Source organism: Lepisma saccharinum, chromosome 1, assembly GCF_977018435.1.
Source record: "Lepisma saccharinum chromosome 1, izLepSacc3.1, whole genome shotgun sequence".
NCBI classification, from domain to species: Eukaryota; Metazoa; Arthropoda; class Insecta; order Zygentoma; family Lepismatidae; genus Lepisma; species Lepisma saccharinum.
In genome coordinates this window covers 194,743,436-194,762,527 of record NC_139229.1, presented here as the reverse complement: position 1 = coordinate 194,762,527, position 19,092 = coordinate 194,743,436, and the positions used below count along the sequence as shown (strand labels likewise).

Here is a 19,092-nt window from a genome sequence, read left to right as displayed (position 1 = left end):
AGCGAATGTACTCACACTATAGCAATGACATTTCTAAAGAGGTTGAGTACATAAAAAAAAATGGTCAAACAGAGGAGACGCAGTGACTCATGTATGTAATACAAGATCTTGTTCGAGAGACTAAAGTTACTAACCTTCGCCTGCAAGATCTGTTTATTTCGGATTTCAGTATTCAGTATTCTGAAACAAATGGTCATATTAATTGGAACTAAATTTTAGGTGTTCGAAAACAAATGGTCTCATTAATTGAAACACAATTTTAGGTTATCGAAAACAAATGGTCATATTAATTGGAACCAAATTTTAGATTATCGAAAACAAACGGTCATATTAATTGAAACCAAATTTTAGGTTATACAAAACAAGTGGTCATATTAATTAAAACCAATTTTTAAGTTAATGAAAACAAATGGTCATATTAATTGGAACTAACGTATAGGTTATCGGAAACAAATGGTCATATTAATTGGAAATACATTTTAGGTTATCGAAAACAAATGGTAATATTAATTGGAAACAAATTTTAGGTTATCGAAAACAAATGGTCATATTAATTGGAACTAACGTATAGGTTATCGGAAACAAATGGTCATATTAATTGGAAACACATTTTAGGTTATCGAAAACATATGGTCATATTAATTGGAACTAACGTACGGGTTATCGGAAACAAATGGTCATATTAATTGGAAATACATTTTAGGTTATCGGAAACAATGGTAATATTAATTGGAAACAAATTTTAGGTTATCGAAAACAAATGGTCATATTAATTGGAAACACATTTTAGGTTATCGAAAACATATGGTCATATTAATTGGAACTAACGTATAGGTTATCGGAAACAAATGGTCATATTAATTGGAAACACATTTTAGGTTATCGAAACATATGGTCATATTAATTGGAACTAACGTATGGGTTATCGGAAACAAATGGTCATATTAATTGGAAATACATTTTAGGTTATCGAAAACAAATGGTAATATTAATTGGAACTAACGTATAGGTTATCGGAAACAAATGGTCATATTAATTGGAAACACATTTTAGGTTATCGAAAACATATGGTCATATTAATTTGAACTAACGTATAGGTTATCGGAAACAAATGGTCATATTAATTGGAAACACATTTTAGGTTATCGAAAACATATGGTCATATTAATTGGAACTAACGTATGGGTTATCGGAAACAAATGGTCATATTAATTGGAAATACATTTTAGGTTATCGGAAACAAATGGTAATATTAATTGGAAACAAATTTTAGGTTATCGAAAACAAATGGTCATATTAATTGGAACTAACGTATAGGTTATCGGAAACAAATGGTCATGTTAATTGGAAACACATTTTAGGTTATCGAGAACATATGGTCATATTAATTGGAACTAACGTATGGGTTATCGGAATCAAATGATCAAGTTAATATGGAAACACATTTTAGGTTATTGAAAACAAATGGTCATGTTGATTGGAACGAAAGTATAGGTTATCGAAAACAAATGGTATTATTATTGGGAAGAAAATTTTTAGGTTATCGCTAACCATTAATCATAATTGAGTTGAAGAAAAGCTTTCCATGTCGTTCCGGTAGCAGTGTGCGTTGATTGGCTGATGATAATCTCGTCAGCGAGAGCTGCCTGGGATTGGCTGTTACTTTGTAGGCACCTACATCAATTCCATCCAATCACCATTCATCAACATTGTTGCGATCAGCCTAATAAGCAGGAATGTGACGTAAAAATAAGAAAAATGCAAAGTGCTACCCACAGATTCTTCGGTGTGATTAAGCACCATTGCAGACACTCACTCAATTTCGAATCTGAACTTCAAAACCCTTTTCCATCTCGTTAATTTCTGCTGCGGTTTGTTGAGCGTGTATCACCTACCATGGAGAACCAATGCAGCAGGCATGGGACGCTGTCGATACGCAGTAAAAGGGCTGTAAATGGTTTCACAAGAGCTGCAGGTGATTGGAGCCTAATGGAGTCATTAACACAGGCCTTGTTAATTAATAGACAGGAAAGAGTTTCTGTCGGTGGCTCTGCGCTTAACGAAGCAAAGGATAGTCCTCTGTGTGCATGTTTCCGTAGAGGAGATATTTAATGCCTTTCCTCGCCTCTGCCAATGCCTTGAATGGGTGTGGCTCTGGGATCTGCATTGCTACCAATTGGCCATATTCTCTCTGCGTCTCCACAATGGTGCAGTTAGAAGTGTAATTGTAAAGTTCGATATTTCTTTGCAACTTTTACTTGATTTCTTAGTTTATCCATGTGTCTCTCATCCATGTATTTGTACTTTTGTACCTGGTGTCCGAATCAATGGGTTCCGGGTTCGATTCTCTGCGACGGTACACACAGGTTATGATTGCCCATTAAACTGTGGTCTATCGGAGATTAATGTGAACGCAAGCTTTTGAAATTCTAAAGAGAGAGACAAAATTACTTTTAAAGTTGGAGCTGCGTTTGTTGGTAGGCTGACACGGATTGGACTTACAATTGAAATTGCTATCCTAAACTCTAAACTTGTAATGGTGGGATTGATCATTACTGGATTTTGTGGTATTGTGTTAATTCCTGGCCAGGTACAAGGTAAAGAGTTAATTAATATGTTTTCATATGTGTATTTTTAATTGCATGTATGTATGTATATGTGCTTGTTTGATTCTGCTTTTTTACTGGATATTACATTTCATGAACTTCCACCCCGACTATTAAAAAAAACAGTTGGGCTTAACAAAAAACAGTTATTTCCCACCTTCACGACGACGAGGAACCTTTCCTCTAGTTTAGTCCACTTACGGTGACTAGACGGATGATAAAAATCTAGAATTTGGTGTAAGCCAACCCCTGTTTGCTGTCCCAAGTCCCCTTTGAAAATGCTTTGCATATTCACATATTTCCGAATTGAATAATAATGCCCAAAAGAAAAGCAGGAAAGGCGCAAGGAAACACATTGAAATGATCGGAATATCGTTTAAGCCGAGGGTAGAGATAGTTATACTAACTCTGCGGTAAAGGAAGTGCGAATGGTGAAAGCCATTGGTGCGCAATTTGTTGATTTAGAGTTTATGTTACAATTTGTTGTTTACATGATCCAAACAGAACGTGTGCTTATGCAGACGATATTTAGTAAAGAGGTAGACGTAGATATTCTAATCTGTATCTATGCGGAATGTGTGCGACAGGAGTACTTACATTTTTCGCCAGCATCTTCCCATAAGTGAGATGGGCTGGCACGTGATCGGGCTTGGCTTGGAGAGCAGCTTTGAACCAACGCTCAGCTTCCTCGTACCTTTGCAGCCTGTAGTACGCCTCCCCCAACATGTTGTATAAACTCTGTAAAATATAAGAAACAACAGACTATAACAGTACTCATATGTGAATAACGGTGCTGAAAATCACATTTAAACAAAATCTCTGTTCATTATAAAACAATTGATTTTACAACAACAAATCTACATACTTAATAGCAGTTTCCTGTAACAGTAGGAATCCTTTAGACATACCCTTGGCTGTAGTCGAGGGTATACGTCAGTATACGCCATAAACCATCTGGTTAACCTTAGTTAATAGTCAATTACTCAATGCTACTAGTCTACTCTACTCTCGATTGCTGTAACTTTTATGTTTACATGCAAGCCTTAAAATACTTGCTTCATAATTTTTTATTGTAAGAATACTTTCGCCAATTTTTTTATGCCTAGTATGGGTATATCAACTATTCTACCATCTACATGTTTTCTAGAAGTTTAATTATTTCAGGCAACATAATCCAAAGTTAACGGAAACATGATCCCTACCTAAAGTTTAGTATACCTTGTCAAATTTTAAAGACTACAGCAGGACATACCAATTCTGGTTTTCTATATATTCGTACTGTTATACGGTATCATCTATTATAATTATTTCTGGCCTTTGCTAGAAAATAAGTGTACTAACTTGGACGGCTTATTTTGAACAAATTAGAGGTTTTGTAGGTCTATATGACCTGGCATCGTCAGTGGCGGATGTTTGCATAACGTGCTACGACGCGAAATGTCCTATAGATTTGAATCCTCGGTAACACATGGAAGCATGCTTGTCCTATTATTTCACCATTCATCCTCACTGTCGTTATTAACCCAAAAGGCATAAAAGCGACGGCAATGAAATGTACGTTCTACCAGCAGTGGTTGCATACACAGGCACACATGCCGTTGTTCGATTAGTCGCGGCTTCTTATCGAGTAATATTTTAGTAAGAAATGGCATATAATGAAACTTGAAAGTTTTGAAAAATAAAAAAAAGATCTGACACGCACAGTTTCAGCAGAAATGGGTGGTGCGGATTGGTAACCACAAAAGGGGAAAATCTTAATATGATGTTTCACATAAACATACTATTAGTACACAGGGTAATACACTGTGTGCAGGAATGATGAGAACATGGTCCAAAAATTACCAAGAGTAGTCAGTATGTTTACTTAAAAATGGAAACAATAGTCAAAGAAAAATCCACACAACAAAGGAAAAGTATTTTGCAAGTGGTATCTTATTGTAACCACCGCCTCTCAATGGGCTAGGCGCCGTAAAAGTTTTCTGTGTTGTAGATTAGATAGGATAGAAAGTTAGATAATATATGTTTATTTACGCCTACCGGTGGAGACACCTCCGTACACAACAGTAGTCAAATTGTTTTGAGGTAGCATTGCAGTTCGTGATAGCCGAATAACCTATCTAACCAACATGCAGCTTCGATGCACAATGCACAGGCCGGAGGCACGCATAACAGGAGAAATTGCCATGTTTCGCAACCTGACGTCATATCCGGCTTTGTCCGAGTAAAACTTTCAAGTCAGGGGCTCTAGCTTCCGGTCCCGAAGATGAAGCACTGTCGACATAAAATGGCAGGTGCTACGGCGGAAATTGCGTTCATGAATTCCTAATTCGATATGTGGAAGGAAGGGGATGCAAAACGCCACCTATAACGTTCTGCATAGGAGTTTAACAGAACTGCTGAATTGCGAACTTTATAATGGACCACACTCATGCCGGGACTCTATTTCATTTTAAAACGATGGTTTATGGAGCATCTTGATAGCGATGTGCGAAATCAAATTGGTAATATGAGAGTTTCGAATCGAAAACGGTCATATAAAGAATACGTTCAGCAAGTTAGGTCGTCTCGTTGTGGAATAACATCTCATTCCTTTCCAAACCATACTCACTTCATATTTTCCTCCTTCTCTTCTTATGGTGTGTACTTTTTCCTTCATATCTTCGTATTTACGGAGAGCCGGCTTTTAAATTTACTCTGTTGCATTTCTCTACTTCTCCTTATCTTCTGGTAATATATTAATTTCTCTGTAGCTTTCACAATCCGCATTTTTACTGATTTGTTTGATGCACTTTATCCTGTGCCTGCCACAGTTCTTCCTTCTATCCTTCCATCAATTACAGATTTCATTATGTCTGTATGAAAAACACTACAGATGCTGACCAAGGCAGTTTTATTATGAACTAAAAACACTTTACACGTTACGTTTCCACCCTATATCAGGGTCTTCTTTAGAGAAAGAACTAAAATAAAATATTTTGAAAATACGAAACTAAAGAATTTAGTTTAGTTGGTTGATTTGTTGATTTAAGTCCACTTTATGCACAGTAAGGCTAATCGGGACTGGACCTACAGTTTAAAGTGGGACTCAAACCACTATGTTCCTCCACCGGGTATCGAACTCGGGATCCCTTGATTACAAGGAGACGACGCTACCACTGTGCCATCGGGGTTTAGTGTTTTTTAATATGGAACAAGGCTTAACAGCGTTACTTAGTACAAGGTCCACCATCTTGCATATCCTTAGGACGATACATTTCCACGTTCGTCTCTTGCCGTTTGGTCGTCTCAGGACGCATTAGTCTGACAATCTCCGGTTGCACTACTTTTCACGTCATTTAGCCATTGTCCATGTTTCATATGTACAAAATTATAATACCAAAACAATATCCACGTATACAGTGTGCTTCAGTTACCTTGAATCAAACTGACAGTGTGGATGGAGACTGACCAATATGAGAAGGAACCTTGATCCGGAAACGCGCCATTAATAAGCTATAAGCCAAAAATGTGACAGTAGGTGTTGAAAATTGCGACCCACAGCGAAAAAATGACAGCAAATTTATTCTACTCAACTTACTCATTATTCCACGTAGAACTTCGAAGTGTGATTGGTTTCACGTCGATGCAGGCATGATAGCGTAGCAAGAAGCTCTGTCGCATCCGCTCGAACATTTCTACATGTTGTTCTGACGATAAGATATCACAGGCAGCAAGGATTCTTGCCAGGAGAGAATGCAAGGGGTGTCCCGCGGCTGGGCCAGCCGTTACTGCCAGGCAGTGCACTCTGAATGTCCGTATTATTTATTTATTTATTTACTTAAAGTTTCAGATACAGTACTGAAATACCATTTTATACTGAAACTGTAGCAACAAGCAAAAAATAAAGATAACAACAAAATAAGATGGCAGACGAAAAAAAAAATCTTACATGTACATTCTTAGTGATTGTCGGAAACTGTGTTCTGACAAGAAAATGTCAACATTTACAGGCAGGTTATTATATAAGTGGGGGAGCCTATAGTACAGAGACCGCTGTAGGAGAAGGAGCCTTTTAGCGGAAATTTGAAAGAGCTTTACGTTGCGGGTTGGCCGTGCGGGTACTCGTAGATGAAATTGGTTGACAAGGGATCACATCTATAAGTCGCATCTTTCAGTTGTGTCATTCCACTGCCATAGGCAGACCCAACTAGTTTTGCCTCACAACACTTAAATTACGCGTTTCCAGACGGGAGTTCCTTGTCTCATATTGGAACTTGGGCCAGTCTCCACAAACCCAACCATTTTTATTGAAGGTCACGGAAACATCCTGTATATTAAAGTAGCATCAAAGTATCTAAGGCATCGAAACTAGTTGTAGAAGGTAATTTCCACAGTAGATCGTTTGTACATCACTGAGAGGTTGCATCCATTAGGGAATCCAACGTATGAAACACAAGGTCTCTATGTTTCAATCTTTTGGCAATAAAAACTCGCAAATCTGAATATATTGCGAACTCTCTTACAGGTCTCAGTATTTTGACACACCCTTAGGTAATTGGGATTCATGCTACATACCTTTGTTTCTAGTTTCATTTCATTGAAGAATGTCTAAAACATACTCAATAGCAATGAATATGTTTTTCTGCGTGAGAATATAAATTTATATTTTTTTACTAAGGTTTGATTATTGAGAAAGATATATGTAGGTGTTCTGACTTTATGTATATCATATGATTTAATGTATATAAAGAAATGTGTTATGGTTGTATGAGATGAGGCAAAAGCCTTAATCTGCACTACGTAGAAGGAGAAGTAAATGAATAAGCAACATTATGGCTGGCATCACACATACTCTACCCATTGTTCGACTATTGTGATAATGTTTACGGCCCGCAACTCTCGCAAAACTCAGTAAAAAAATACAAATGGTGCAAAATGCGTGCTTCCGATACATTTTTCAAGCCAAAAGATCCGATCATATTCTTCCATTCTTAAATAATAATCAGGTTCTTACCATGGCAAACAGAAGGAAGTTGCACTATCTCTGTTTCATACGCCGCATACTGACAGAAGGTAAACCGCAGTATATGTTTGAGAAGATGCATTCCCGTAGGGAAATCCATCAGTATGCTACCCGTAAGCGGAACAACTTCGATTTACCCAATCACTCTACCACGGCCTACAAATCATCCTTCTCCTTTTCGGCTCCCAAAGCATGGAATGCATGGAATCATCTCATATGTATTATCATATTGACAAGGGTTAGGTGGCAGAGCAGCCCTTGGCTGAACCTCACCCGCTGAATAAAGAAAATTTATTATTATTATTATTATTATTATTATTATTATAAGATTACCAATTATTCACGAATAAATGTGGTATCGGATACACAACTATGTCAGAAATTCATAATAATTGTAAGGTATTACGTAATCTTCGCCAATTAAGTATAAAAGAAATGAAACGCTTATTTTCTATCCTACCCTAGTGCAATTCGTATTAAGGACAATGATAAAGATTCGAACTCAGGAATGTTGGTTTTACACGCTGCTCCAACCACAAGACGTGCATCAGAATTACTATTCCATGACACTCCAATGTAGCACATTTAGGTAACCGAAAGTTAGAAATAATAACAGCCCCCCGGCATTCATATTTCCATTAACCACTGCAGTTCAGACTTTCTTTTGACATTTCCGCAACAAAACGAACAAGGAGATCCCTTCCTCCTTTCCTCCATTGTGAAGCTTTCATCTCCCATGGGACCACACCCTCTGATTGTTAAGTGTCACGTTTCCATTGGTGGATATGTTTGACATGTCCCAGGGAAATGAGACAGAAAATTGACGCTGTCGTTCACAAATAATACTTCCACTAGAAAAGCTTTGGCACAATACATGCATTAATGAAAACCTGTTAGAACTGCATTTACTAAATAACCGATCATGGGTACTGTAGGGATAAAAGCAGCAAAACTTGGAGCCTAACTTTAGGGGGTGGGGTCAGAATATGAACCTTAAGTCCCAAAATTGTTATAAATCTGAAACTTGAGGGGCGCGAAGGCCCCTCTACCTTCCAAAGTTACGCCTTTCTACCGTAATTATGATAATAGAAAATTTCTTGTTTCACAAAGCACTGTTTGAAGAAGTGACCAGAACATTTACAGATCTAGATTCTATTCACGGGCAAGACATAATTAGGTAAATCCAGTAACACATAATTTATTTCATCAGTCCATCATTCATCTTCATCATTTTGATTAATCCAAGAGGTTGAAAAGCGATGTAAAGTAACAAATAGAAAGAAAGTTTATTCATCCTCATCTTCGCGATGAACCCAGAAGTAGAAATACAATGCAAAGTAACCAAAATAGAATATTGCACATGTCTTTTTTTTTCTTTCAGCATACAACTGTAGAAGTAACTTGCACTTTGTTGAAGTAAATTCAAGTGAATTACATTTAAATAAGTTACAGTTGCGTTTTACTGCGTGATGGTGAAATGCTTCTAGAGTACTGATAAAAATATTTCTTAAGTACCTTTGTTCTTTGGCTTCGTAGTCTTACACAAACATGAAGGTAGCTTTATACTATAATTGTTAGGGCCTGTAATACACTTAAATTAGTTGTAGTTGTTCCAGACGGTCGGACTCATCTTTCGTTACAAGGTATTTTTAAAGTTTTATCTGATTTGTATCTTGTAAATGTATTGATTGATATTGATTGTTATCATTTAGCGTCGCTTTTCTGCCATTTTATATATGTGCATGTATGTATGTACAGTAGCGTGCAAATTAATCCCAACAAGATACACATTTTGTCATTTAATGCAATTGCTACAATATACATAACTATACATGTATTCAGAAATACTCTTAGTACTTTATGTGACCTCCCTTGTTTGTAATCACATCATTGACACGTTTAGGTATGGATAACACTAAATTTGCACAAATGTTTTTAATTTCTTCATCACGGTACCACACGTTAACAAGGGCACAAAGCATTTTCTCCTTGGTTGAACAATCCACTTTTGACATCCCTCTTTTGCAGATAGACCATATATTTTCAATTGGATTTACGTCAGGTGAGTTTCCTGGCCAGGACAGTACTTGTACATTGTTATTATCAAAGAACACATTGACTTTTAGAGATGTATGACATTTTGCTAGGTCCTGTTGGAAAACACAACTGAGTCTTCGTCTGTCGACGATAACAAAATACTTCAACAAAAGACTTCACTTCGGGTCTTCAACAATGAACTATTGAGTAAAAATGGTACGTTGTTCATAACACAGGGCATTATCGAGAGAGAATGTGCAGTTATTTAAAAAAAAGTGAAACTAAAGCTTAAAACTGCAACGTATTTTAAGCTTATTGTATACCTGGAAAAGTATTCATCTTGTTCGGATTAATTTGCACGCTACTGTATGTTTGTATTTATGCATGTATCTATATGTATAGGCCTCCCCGATGGCGTAGTGATAATACCGTCGCCTTATAATCAAGGGGTTCCGGGTTCGATACCCGGTATAGGCATATGGCACAATGGTTCGGATCCCACTTTAAACTGTAGGCTCAGTCTCGATTAGGCTTTCTGGGCATAAAGTAGACAACATTTTATGTTCATATACAGTTAAACCTCGTTAATTCGGACCCCGATAAGCCGGACTTTGCTTAATTCGGACAGGCAAGAGGCAAAAAAGAAAAATAAAGTGGAATGGAAGGTTTTAAATGTGGCTAGAAATTAACATGAGAACTTCCCACTGAAAAGGCAGTTAACCTCTGATGTTTCCCGCAGACTTTGAACTGTACTGTATAGTGTATTTAGGCCTATGCCCTTTAAATACACCATAATAAACATGTTTTGTTGCTATAAACGGAGTTTTAATGCACTTTATAATGTTATTTTAGGTTATTTCAGTTAATCCGGACTTTCGTTAAACCAGTCAACTTATTCCCCCATTAGTCCGGACTAAGAAGGTTTTACTGTATGTATAAAATTTGTGTGTGTGTAATGCTATTTTTTACCTTTCATTAGCTTAGTCACGACAATGAGAATGAATGTGATAAAATATCGTAGATACCGAGGAACAAGCAAGAAGAAACGCCCACGAATCGCCCAGAATTCAAACTCAGGATCCGTAGTTTCTAAACAACTAAGCAAGGCACTTCTTCACGAGATCTGGCCCCTGAAATGAGTAACTAAAACCATTTTTTGCGAAATAAATAATTGAAACTTGTATATACTATAAAGATTTTGAATACTACAATAAATATTTACGAATATACCTTTCCCTTTAGGAATGTTGTAAGAAAGAGAACCGGCTGTTGGTTCTTCCCTGTCCCAGCGTGGGCTGCCCACCATAGAGGAGGACGGCCGATGCCTTCATAAACTTAATGGGGCGGAGTTCAAGCGAGAAGGAAACTTTCTGGCCCCATTTCGTCGCCATAACGCCGCAAGCTATTGTTGGAGCCGGGAGAATTCTCCAGCATCCAGGAGGAGGCATGTATTAGCAGTTGGATGGAGATCGTAAACATCGCGCGCTGGCCTCTTCGAATATTTTTGGGCCGGTTTCGACCCACCTTTGCCGTTCGCCGGTGCACGTTTCCAACCCCTTGAAAACAGCCGTGGTATTAAGAATTCAGCATAAAAATCAAACAATACTTTCAGAACATTCGGAAGCAAAAGATAGTAAGACTACTCAGTAGGACAGATTGTACAGGCTTGAATGAATGTATGAATCAACATTTTTGGGTCCATCGGCTCATATGGCAATTTTACACCCTTCAATGTATAGTGGAAAATATCCCCTTATCGAAAAACCTTACCTGAGAGTTAAGAAGAGGGTGTTAAAAGTCCCCTTGAGATGGTTAAAAAGTGCAAGGTTGTAAATGGACCTGCACAAGATAAACAAATGTAAGAATATACAAGAATCTTCCTCAGACATAGTGGGGTCCTCAGTGGGGTTGGTAGGGGTTATAACCCTCCCCTTTGATTCAGTATTCCTAATAAAAGAGCGTAAAAGGCAGGACATATGGCAAAATGTGGGCTGACTGCTACGAGAGGAAGCTGATAAGTATTGAGCCGTACCCAGACAAAGTGAGCTAGAAGGCTCAAATTTGCAGGATGTACTGGTCAATATTTCTATATGTAATGATAAAAAAATCAATCATCTATGATTTTAACTTCCCTTTGTTTTTCAGGTCCAAAATAAAAATTTCAGCACCTCCAGAAAAGTTGGGGAAAGCTCTCCAAAGGCTTCATCCCGTTGCATGACAATGTCTCGCCACACACTGGTGAAACAATGGCGACACTGACCTCCTTGGGCTTTCAAGTGTTGCCCCATTTACCCTATTCGCCTGATCTGGCTCCATCTATCACCTGTTTCCCATCTGAAAAAACACATAAAGGCACAACTAAAGCTGCAAACGAGTGGTTACTTTTGGACCTGAAAAACAAAAGGAAAGTTCAATTCATAAAAAGTCGATTTTTTTTACCATTACATATAGAATAATTTACAAGTACACTCTGCAAATTTGAGCCTCCTAGCTCATTTTGTTCTGGGTAAGGCTCAATACTTATCAGCCTCCTCTCGTAAAAGGAATATACCCAACCGCCTACTTACCAAAATCCTGGGCACGCCGCTGAAGAGACCTGCTCTTCCCAAAATTCTAAAAACATTATTTTAAACACTATCATCATCACCCAACAGGGATGATAAACAGTTGGAAAGATTAAATGTCTGTCTGAGGAAAGAAAAATCGTCACATTCAATAAGGAAATACAGAACACTTAAAATTGCATTACAGACACGTCACATTGGAGGGTCCTACCCTTGGAGGAACTAAGTGGTCACGGGTGACAAGGCTGTGTCCAATACGTAGCCTAGTAGAATAGAACAAAATTGCAAAAGAACAGCGGGTTGAGTTGCAGTGAATATATCACTCGTGGAAGTTTCATCTGAGTTATCATCTCACTTTCACAAGTTATCTACACCTACACACAGCCCAAAATGTGTCTACTGACATTCTATAATTTTTAGCATCCAGTAACACACTGCAGTGCATAAACTGCGATTGGTGCACTTTAGATGCATGAAAACACACACAGAAATGCATCATAGGTACTTTCTATCAGCCACTGTTCCCTGTGATGCACTAAAATATACCCACTGAACAGATCAGAGAGGATAATTTCAAATATGTCGGTGTGTTGAAAAATAGTCTAGCCGCGATACTTGTAATCAAAGCCTGAAGAAAGTGCCTTTTAGCGATGATAGGCCATGCAACTATTTGTTTGGTTATAGAGGGTGCGGCAGAAACACCGGATGACTCTAAAAATGATATAGCACAGTAAATATAAAGAGTTTGTCTTTGTTCATGTGCTAGCCTTACAGCCATATGTATGCCATTATTGTTGAAAACAAATTTACACCAACATTAAGTGCGGGATGTAACATCTTGCAAATGGCGCCCATTTTCGTCCACATGCAGCTGGACTCAGTCGCTGAAATATCTCTTGTCTGGGGAAGAAAGAACCTGCGGATTGTTATTTTGTTATTGTGTCGCATCGCGTGGTGGTGCCGTGGGAGGTGAGGTGGTGGGGATTTCACTCTTCACTAGCTACCATATCACTCACCATGGAGCCGTGGAAGGTAATGTACCGCGCTTTCACTGTTGAAACTTTGAAATGGGTGCCATTTGCAAGATATTATTTTGCGCCCTTAATGTTGGAGTAAATCATATTTTTTTCAATAATGATGGCATGCATATGGCTGTAAGGTTGTTACACGAATGAAAACTAACTGTTTACTGTGTTATATCATTTTAAAAATTATCAGGTTTTCTGTCCCACCTTGTAGCAGCAGTTATCCAATCGTAGGGAAGAAAAGAGTAAATAGCCTAATTGGCGATGCACCCACACTTAGTTTAATATTATTCAATCCCGATATATATTGGAAAGAAACCGAAAGTTACATGCTCTAGTGGCGGTCTCTATGGTTAAATTCGAAAACTGCGCAGTCACTAACCTGTCTTCCCCAAAGAAACAGCAAATCAGTTGTCCTTTCTGGGGCTGTTCATGCGGAAGGGAGGGTGGGAAGGGGGTTAGTGTTCTTTTCCACTTGAGCATGCCGGAGAGGGAAGTGCGTTTTCAGCCAGTTAAATGACATCTGACGAGAGCACAAAAGATATTTGCAAGTCGTCACCAGGTCATCTCGCATTCCGCACAATAAAAGTTTCGGGTTCGGGAGCAAAATCGGAGTCCTGGGCAGAAAGAACCGGGAACGTCGCCAACGTAGTGCCTGGAACAGATGCATAAACTATCCCGCCTCATTTCGAGCCAAGAAAGGGGGCGCCCTCCTCGCGGCATTTTCACGTTTGTCTTCTCTGAAGTAGACAGCTGAATGCCGCCATTCAGAAAATCCGAAAGTGAGTGGGAGTTTGCTGCTCCGAGGAAAACCTTATCGCCCCCTCCCGAAAACTTCCTTCGCCACCCCTTTCTCTACTTTCGTTCTGCAAAAATCTTGAAATATGTACCTATCTCCAACGGTGGTCTATTTTCCGAGTCAACACTCGGGTGGGGTCATAAACGCCGAGACACCGAAAAGCGATTTTTCCAAGTTTTCTATTAACGCAGCGATACAACGTTGTCTGCAGAGGGAAAACTTGTTTCGCTTCCTCCTTCTGTCGTTTGCACTTTTCGTGGCAGAAGCGACAAATCTCCTGAAATGTAATGCAACGTGACGTACACAGTTGTACTGCATATTGCATACTGTCAAGGATACTCATATTATCAATTCACAGGCTATTTCTGTTGCCTTGAATCAAACTGGTAGGGTGCATGGAGATTGGCCCAAGTATCAATATGAGATAAGGAACCAGGTCCAGAAACTCATCATTAAAAAGTTATAACCAAAAAGAAGTTCGGACTGCCTACGACAGTGGAATAAGATTCTTTCTGGTTCGAAGAATGCATCTGATAATTCAGATTTTTACAATTTCTCTAATTTATTTCTTAAAATAAATTATAAACACATTGCTTCAAATTGAATAAATAAATTACATTGCCTAAATTTTCAAAATTATATGCCATGCTGTAATTTTATCCTATCTTGTGAGTGAACAATATAAGTTTGACTCTTGGATACAAATTGAAGTGTAATACATAATTAAGTTAGAAAGTAGAAGGTATTTTACATATTATTCACTTATCTTAACTTTTTGATTTCGTTGCGTTTTCTATTGTCTTCCACCCGTGACACCAGAAAACAATTAATTTCTCCTTTAACTGTTGCATTTCTCCCTCAACTTCACTAGAATATTCAATGCTCAATTACTTTCTCTCTCTTTGTCATAAATAATTTATTTTTTATCATTTGGCAATTCACAGAAATTAAAATAAATTTGTTATTAAATGTAGAGTCAGTGTTTCGTCTGTTCCACCCGTGACACAAAATTATTCACTTGTAGCTACAAATCTGGGAAAATATTTTAAGGGTAGTTATGTTTAATCAACAGTGTTTAGTTTCACAACTCATTGCAAAGAAACTGTAAGCAAAATGTTGCTTAACTGTCAGTAGTATAGATACTTTAATATTAAAAGAATGTAGTTCTCGTGTCCCACCCGTATCTATGAAATGCACCTTCTTACATACTACTTTAATTGTAAAAAAAATATACCTCTATATATCTATTTTATTATATTTCCATGCTTAAACAATGCAACTGCTGTGTAAGGCATTTGTTTTCTAATTATTGTTGAAAAATTGAACAACGAATGTTCTATATTTGACAGTAAATCTACTTCTAAAATCGAATTTAAATGTCACAAAATATAGAATGGTGCCTAATCGGTAGTAATTGCTTATCTTATATCAAAAATTAATATGTCAGAGTGTTACATTAATTACACTTCTCTCGCTTTGAAACTGGAGTGAGAGATAGATAGAGAAAGGAGCAGAGAAAGAGGAACGTTGGGAAAGATAGAGTATGTGAGAGATAGTACATACTGGGAAAGAATGAGAAAGCCCTAGTAAGATGGGAAGAATGTCAGGTGTAGGGAGGGAGAGAGAGAGAGAGAGAGAGAGAGAGAGAGAAATAGAGATAGCGGATAGAAAATAACAGAGATAGGGGGAATGGGAAAAGAAATGTAAGTGCGTAAGAATGAGAAATGATATGGGTTGAGAAGGATAAATCGAATGGAGATATTTGGAGGGAAGAAGAACTTGGACACAGAACAAGGGAGAGAGATAGACCTAAGGAGCTGAAAAAGAGAGGATAATATGAGAGTGAACTATTGATAGAGGTGGTTGATAAAGAGATAGCATGTGTGCAATACTTAGTTGAGGGAGAGAATAATTTCAAGTTAGTGAGAGAAAGAGTGAAATGTGATACACAAAGAGGACAGAGCACAATATAGAGGGAGAGAGATAGAGAAAGGTGACACAGAAAGAGGATAGAGCACAAGAGAGAGAGAGAGAGAGAGAGAGAGAGAGAGAAAGGTGAGACAGAAAGAGGACAGAGCACGATAGAGAGAGCGAGAAAGATAGATAGAGAGAGAGAGAGAGAGAAAGATAGAGAGAGAGAGAGAGAGAGAGAGAGACAGAGAGAGACAGAGAGAGAAATCATTCTGTGATTGCCCTATAATGTTGAAAGCAATGTGTTTGTTCAACGCCATGCCACTCCGTCGAGAAGTCGATGCTCCACTGTTTACCGTCTACTTGCAGCCCTGGAGTTTCTGAGGAGGAAGACGACTCAAGGGTGTGAATGAGTTGGTAGCCAAAGGAAGAGCTGCGGAGGCTCTCGAGCAACCACTCAACGGTTCTACCTCAACCATCGTCAAATGGTTCTCGAAACTCCACAAGTTTTCGCCGATGTCCTTGAGATTTTTTTGTTTTCGTGCTCGAACGTTCCCTCCATTAACACTCTCAGCCGAGACCTTCACTTGACATTCCCAGTTCCGAGTACTCTTACTCCCAGAAGGACATTCAATAACGGCATGGGTGTATTTTCTTTCATTTATGTATTCACGATTCCAGTGTTCCTGTAATCCCTTTATACTCTTAGGTTCAGATAAATTGGCGCATTCTGTACACTTGGGTTCAGATACAGTAGCACATTCTGTACACTTACGTTCAAATAAAGGAACACATTCGGCACACTATGGTTCATATACAGTGGCACACTCTGTACACCTAGCTTCAGATAAAGTGGCACACTCTGCGCGCTTAGGTTTATATAAAGTGGCTCATTTTGTAAACTTAGGTTGGAATAAATTGACAGGCACATTTCGTACGCTTAGGTTCAGATAAAGTGGCACATTGTGTACACTTATGTTCAGATAAAGTGGCACACTGTGTGCACTTAGGTTCAGATAAATTCAAACATTCTGCACGCTTAGGTTCAGAAAAAAGTGGCACATTCTGTACGCTTAGGTATAAATAAAGTGTCACATGTACGCTTAGGTTCAAATATAGTGGCACATTATGTACACTTAGGTTCAGATAAAGTGGTACATGCTGTACACTTAGGTTCAGATAAAGTGATACATTCTGTAGACTTTAAGAGTTTTCTGCCTTATCTGAACAGGAGTGTCCATACACACCTGTCACATATTTCTTTACTATTTCGTCAAAATCAATAAGGACTGCCAGAAAATGATACCGAGTGACTTAATGAAATTAGTGTAAAAGTAGAAGGAAAGCTATAAGTGAGAAGAGACGACAAATTTGTTCAGTTTTCTCTTGTTAACGAGTTAATGGAAGCTCATTACAGATTGGACTTGGGGAACACCACAAAGCTTTCAACAACCCACAAAGGTTGATAGTTTACTAGTTGTCTTACTGGGAATTTGATTGATTGATTTGCTTCACTTTACTTCGCTTTTGTGCCACTTTTGGCTAATTTGCGAAGATGACGATGAGTGATGACATGATGAAATTGATGAATGGACACTCAGAAACATCCATGCTCAGGCTGGGATTCGAACCCGGTACCCCTGGTGTCGTAGCGCGATGTGCTAACCACTCCGCCACGTGGGCCGGTATTCTTGCTGGTAAGACATATACAGAACGAACAATGTTGAGATGTACATGAAGGAAATTTGCAAGGATGATGAAGACTGGTATTGTTGCAACGCTAAATCTTCGGATTTATTTAGTAACTCATTGATTTGATACGTTAGTATAGCCTTCCTGATGGTGAAGCGGTAATGCTTTCGAAATCTAATCAAGTTATCTCGTAATACAAGGTGTAGGTACAGTCAAAGGCAATAAAAATGGGACACTTAGAACCTGAAACGCTCGCTTTTCTGCAAGAAGATATGTTTGTTGCCTAACTCTACGGCGGTGGTAGAATTTGCCCTTGAAAATTTTCTATTGAAAACCACTTATCGCCGTACAGGTACGCAATACACGTAACACCTTGCAGGGAAGCGGGTATTTCAGGATCTATGTGTCCCATTGTTATTGCCGGTGACTGTACATTGCGGTTCGGATATAATTTAAACTGTAGGACCAGTTCCGATCTGGGTAAAAATGTGGGTCAAATTTTAGATACATAAGTATGGACAGAGATGGACTTCAACTCATTTGGGTGCGAGTCAAGATATCTGGATGCTACTACCTTATGGTAAGATGACACTGTGATTTTACAAAGAGCATGCTGGGTAATGAATTGAGTAACCAAGGAAAGAAGGTGTCAAATTCAAATATGCCCTCCACCTTCAAAGTTTCATTTCGCTTCCAGCACCCCTTTCGAAAAATAAGAGAGCTGAATTTAGTACTTTTCATTCTTACTGTATTGAAAAAATGGAAACTAAGATGGATGTGGACGATTCCATATATTATGAAGGACCTGCCGAGTGTCACTGCTTCCCGTGATGCCACTGTTGTGTGACGAGTTACAAATTGCCAAACAAGACTTAGGTGGCGTTCCAACAATGGAGCAGATTTAAAATAAGATCAGGTTGTAGGAGGTCGAGATTATTCTTTCTGTCTCCGGTAACCTCGCACCCAGACCCCTCCACTTCCATGGAAACCGTAAACAGCCTTTGTGACTGTCTTCTGTGCTGAGGGCTCACTGCCAGAAGGGTGCGCTCTACAATCATCGATAACATCTCCCCGGGATAAGACACTTTGATGACGTTCTGCTCCAAATACAAAAAAAAAGAAGGTGGGTGAACATTTCTAAAGGATTTCTCTGAAGCATTCGAAGGAAAGTGTCTTTGTTTGGATCTTGTCTGTATCGATGGAAAGGAAATGGACAAACTTGAAGAATCCAGAAATTAAGAGTCTTGCTGGGAGGTATACAATGCACGCATGGAGAGAAGACTTGGAAAATGGTGTGTACGAATTGTCACAGCGTGTCCGTCACCACGATACAGAGAGCGTATTGACAAAAGCTCCCTGATGTTCAGTAACAATGATTCTAGTGGGGACAAGCTTTGAGGCAGTGTTAGGAAAACATCCTTACGTACCAGTCATGTCCGCTAACAATTTGTACCTT

At 38.5% G+C, this 19,092-nt stretch overlaps 1 protein-coding gene across 2 annotated transcripts in view; it reads right to left on the bottom strand.

Moving 5' to 3' along the window:
- The window catches only part of Tmtc2 (Transmembrane O-mannosyltransferase targeting cadherins 2), a 695,552-nt gene that overhangs the window by 50,244 nt on the left and 626,216 nt on the right, over window positions 1–19,092 (bottom strand). For both annotated transcript variants that reach the window (XM_083110417.1, XM_083110426.1), the window contains exon 7: window positions 3,204–3,344. In XM_083110417.1, the coding sequence (XP_082966543.1) occupies window positions 3,204–3,344 (141 nt within the window). The remainder of the gene's footprint in view (window positions 1–3,203; window positions 3,345–19,092) is intronic.